General features: G+C 45.1%; 1 protein-coding gene across 1 annotated transcript; it reads right to left on the bottom strand.

Annotated features, from left to right (window-relative positions):
- Positions 1 to 1,195: 1,195 nt before the first annotated feature.
- LOC124692566 (probable aquaporin PIP2-2) lies at positions 1,196 to 4,533 on the bottom strand. Its single transcript, XM_047225963.1, has 4 exons — positions 4,159 to 4,533; positions 3,749 to 4,044; positions 2,235 to 2,375; positions 1,196 to 1,598 (listed from the first exon to the last, which is right to left on the bottom strand). Exons 1-4 carry the CDS (start codon positions 4,472 to 4,474, stop codon positions 1,491 to 1,493), a joined length of 861 nt encoding a protein of 286 aa, XP_047081919.1. The 5' UTR covers positions 4,475 to 4,533; the 3' UTR covers positions 1,196 to 1,490.
- Between the last annotated feature and the right edge of the window lie 362 nt (positions 4,534 to 4,895).

Genomic DNA, 4,895 nt, shown 5'->3' on the forward strand with positions numbered 1-4,895 from the left:
TCCTCCTTATTTGGCTCAGATTTCGTCATTAATGCGTCCAAATGTGCATAAAATGAAAAATAGAGATTTGCACATCTATGTATTTATTAGTGATTGGTTTTAATTGTAGAGAGATATTTCCAGAATAATGGTGGGATATGTTCGGTTTAAACAGAGATACGATGAGTGTATTTCCACTCATCAAATGACTAAGTTGGGGTTTGCACCATCTTAGGTCATTTTTGTCATGAGTCTTCCGAGTTCAGTCAAGTTTTCACTTTTGCTGAATAGTGCTAGACTTGAGGAGTTCAAACCAACTAAAGGGATCCCGTCAGGGATATCCTATCTCTCCATACTCATTCTTATTTGTAGCGGAGTGAGTTTAAACATGCATCGAACCTCACTAGGATCAAAGTGGCTCTAACGGTTCCGCCAATTTAGTCACTTGCTCTTTGTAGATGACAACCCATGGTTCGTCAAGGCTAATAGTGATGGAGCGAGAGAGATCTCTTCGTGTTTGATAGCTACTATGATGCATCAGGGCAACGGATAAATTTATCAAAATCATCTATATATTTTTAGTAAGAGGTTCCCTAATGCTATTAGAAATAAAGTAAAAGGAATTTTGAATCTGCCTAATGAATCACTTTCAGAGAAGTATCTTGGTATGCCTTTGGACGTAGGAGCATGAAGAATGGAGCTTTCAAATTTTAAAAGGTAGAATCTGGAATGAAGCGAGGGGTTTGGCTGGAGAAACCGTTCCACCAGCTGGGAAGGAAGTTTTGATCAAATCAGTAGCCCAAACGGTGCTAGTATATTCAATATATCATATATGTCATGTTTTAAACTTCCTCGAGGTTTATGTGAACACATAAATTCTTTATTCGCAAATTCTATTCGGGAACCAAACACGGAGAAAGGATGGCGATTTCGGTGTCACGGGACACAATAACACAAAACCAAAGTTCATGGGAGGTTTGGGCTTTAGAGATGCCGAGCTCCCCAGTCTCGCATTTGACAAGGCAAGCGTAGCGTATAGTCATGAATCTGGAATAATTGAACGCGCGGACTCTAAAATCTCGCAGGAGATATGGCAAGCATAGCGTATAGTCACGAAAGTTGAAACAAACTGTTGGAATCAATGCCCCAATCACAATTTGTATCCCTACTGCTGACTCTTTAGGAGATATGGGTTGCTCGAAGGAAAGCATAAACAGGACATAGTAACAATTGTTTGATTCCAAAATCCTTCAAATGCATGCATACAGGTATAGCAAAGGAAACACACTTGTTGGAACAAAAACAGCAGCAAATATGGCGAGCACATCAACATATGAACGGAGGGTCACATCGAGACTATATGCAGTAGAATCGACAAGCCGAAGAACGGTAGCAGCCGACGATGCGAAGACTGAACTGGACAAGCGATATGCTGGAGGTGGCCTTCTTCTTGGCATATATCTACACTTCACAGGCACCCCCTTGCGTGTCCATTCCGAGCGGCGGATAACTTAGTTGCTCCGGTAGGACCCGAGCTTGGCAGCGCTGGCCCTCAGAACGTACTGGTGGTAGGCGGCGGCAATGGCGGCACCGATCAGTGGCCCCACCCAGAAGATCCACTGCACAAAACAAACAGCAATTAGTACGTGTGACGTGGCATACCAGCGTGAGGAACATAGGCGCCGCTTCAGTATGAACCTTTTGCATAATTAAAATATCCAAGTAATATTTAATCACTTATCCTCTAACGACTTGACTAGCTGCGGTTAGAAGAACTGAAAACTAAACATAGTTAAATCATTTGGGCGATGGTGACATTTCAGCAGATTTACGGAAAAACTTCTTGTTAACGTCAGATGTGAGGGAGTGGGAAGGGATTAGGTTACATATTGCCTTAAGTCAGTGGACGAGTTCTCTAAAAAATGAAGTCAGTGGATGAGTATGTCATGCATAACCTAAACAAGTGCTTTAAGCAGGCAGTTCGAATGACGATAGATTAAATTTTGGTGTGAGCTAGCTGTTCAATTTGGCCAGCCTTATCCTGCCGTTGGTTTGCAATAGTCTTAATAATTCTGAGCCTTTTCCTGTAATATCCGTTGTGATCGTTAATTCACTAGTTAGAGTTTATCTAGTACCGGTTGATTGAGAACTCTCACCAAATGCCAAATATGCTATGGCACTTCTTAATTGTACTAGCAAAATAACATGTATTTTCCAAGAGACAGATGGCACATATTGGTAATATGTATACATACTTGGTCATCCCAGGCCTTGTCAGTGTTGTAGATGACCGCAGCTCCCAGGCTTCTCGCCGGGTTGATACCGGTGCCGGTGATGGGGATGGTGGCCAGGTGGACCATGAACACGGCGAATCCGATTGGAAGAGGAGCCAGCACCTGAGTAGTTGGTAAGTTCATAACACTCAGTTCAGATCATCAAACACATGCAAATCTTACGCTGCTAGCATGCACGTTGAGCAGTTACATCAAGAAACTAACTATAGCAAGCTTCTTTGTCAATATTATATAGAGTAGCTAACTAAGAATGGAATTATAATATTATTTTCAAAATTGAATATGCTTTGCAAGACAAGGACTAGAAAGGGACGGTTCCCCGAATCTGAAATACGCCCAGGCAGCCATCGTTTTGATAGAATTTTCTCTTGTTTTTTTGCAATGTGTTCTTATCTCAAGGAATATATAACGCCATTAACTGGTGGAGATCATTTGCGATTCGCCACCTCAAATTTGCTGTAGGCGATACGGCGAGACAGGGACTACTGTACTGCCTGATCGTGTGAGAGAATCTTCCTATCTGCCTATTGGCAGGCAGTGCGTCAGACAAGATACATTTGCACATGCATGTGCGTTATGTAGAGTGGCTTGAACGTTTTGGTCCATTGGTATTGCTTGATCTTTTTTATGAACTTTAGTCTTTAGGTGCACTAAAATGCTTAATTTGTCAGGATTGACGAACTTGTTTGGCCTACTCCTGTATATGCATTCTGTGTGAACAGGTGCTTGGAGAGTTGCATCCCAAATAAAGCGTTTTTGGAACCTGGGTACGGCAGAACCCATTAAACCTACCCCAACAGTAACTTACGTAGTCGATTCGACTCCCAAGCTATAGAACTTACTGTGTGGCTGAGTTTTCTTCATACTATTCGTCTAAAACTTGTCATTTTTCTCTAAACTACATACTTTTGAATTTGGGTATAAAAAATGGCACACACATACATACGTGCATCCTCTACATGCAAAAATTTTGATTGAAATTTTTAGAGGTCCGGAAATCGGTATTTCCGGCCCGCACGGTGAAACGGGTTCCAGAGTACCCGGGTTCCATCACGTATTTCTACATCCCAAAAGTATTTTGCTAGTATAACACCGGTAGAAGGAATTCAAATATCATATAAATATTCAATTATTTTACCAGCAATTTCAGCAATTCGAGTTTAACTTAAAAGGACATTAAATTAGTTGCACTAGAATGTTTAATTAATTGTAGGTAAAACCTTGCATCCATAGGTGCATGGAAAGTGCTACGTGGCATGAATCAAAAAGTTTAAAAGACTGTACTGGCAGGATCGACCATGAACAGTCTATTTCTGAAGGTTCCTTGCAAAATTGTTAGAATGTTTTCCGGATACATAATTAAAGTAAGTTGTTCGAATGCTATGTCAAAAGCAGAGTAAGTGCAAGGTCAACGACTTGGACAACACTCGCTGGCCATATAAGCATCAATTCTACAGTGATCAAAATGTACTCACCGGGATGTGGGAGTCGCGGGCGTTGCGCTTGGGGTCGGTGGCGGAGAAGACGGTGTAGACGAGGACGAAGGTGCCGATGATCTCGGCCGCGAGCCCGGTGCCCTTGGAGTAGCCTGCGCTGAGCTCGTTGGCGCCGCCGCCGTACCGGACGTAGTATGAGCTCTGGAAGCCCTTGACAAGCCCCACACCGCAGATGGCGCCGAGGCACTGCGCGATGATGTACAGAAGCGCCCGGATGAGCGACACCTTCCTCGCCAGGAACAGCCCGAACGTCACCGCCGGGTTGATGTGTCCACCTGCATCCATGCACAGTCGACAGAACAGTTTCAGTCAGACACACGCTTGCATGCGCGCATATAGCACGAAATTGCACTTGGTTACAACTGATCGGTGATGGGTGGACGAATTACCTGAGACGCCAGCGGTGCAGTAGACGAGGACGAAGATCATGCCGCCGAAGGCCCAGGCGATGCCGAGGATGCCGACGCCGCTGCAGGCGGCGTCGGTGGTGTTGACGGTGGGGTCCGACTGGTGCTTGTACCCGATGACGGTGGCGACGGTGATGTAGAGGAAGAGGAGCGTGGCGACGAACTCGGCGATCACCGCGCGGTACAGCGACCACTTGGTGAGCTCCTCGAAGTCGACGATCGGCGCCGGGGGAGGGTCCGAGTAGTCCTTGGCCGAGAACTCGCCCCCCTCGGGTGCCGCCTCAATGTCCTTCGCCATTGCTAGCTTGTTCAGTTAGTGCCCTGCCCTGTGAGCTGTGTTTGCTGCAGTTGTGTGTGGTGTGAGGCGATAGGAGAGAGCTCAGGTATATATGGAGAGCCAGAGCGAGCTCATCATCAGCTCGACTTTGGCTTCGTTAAGGGCGGGGCAGATTGATTATTAGCGAGGGATAAGGTTTTGTGCTTAATTTAGGGGAGATTTGGGTTATAATTTGCCGCCCACAACCGACTATGCCATCATCGATAGGTCATTTCGGAGCCTAATGATCGAACTGGTGGCTAGCGATCAATCGGAGGGGCTATTTTCTAAGGCACTATGCGCGCTTACGTACTGTTGTACTAGTGCTCTGGAAAAAAGAATACGCAGAAAGGTCAGAAAGCACATCACTTATCGCTGCTTCTAATTTAGCTAGCGTGGTCAG

The sequence above is a fragment of the Lolium rigidum genome, chromosome 2 (assembly GCF_022539505.1).
Source record: "Lolium rigidum isolate FL_2022 chromosome 2, APGP_CSIRO_Lrig_0.1, whole genome shotgun sequence".
Classification (NCBI taxonomy): Eukaryota; Viridiplantae; Streptophyta; class Magnoliopsida; order Poales; family Poaceae; genus Lolium; species Lolium rigidum.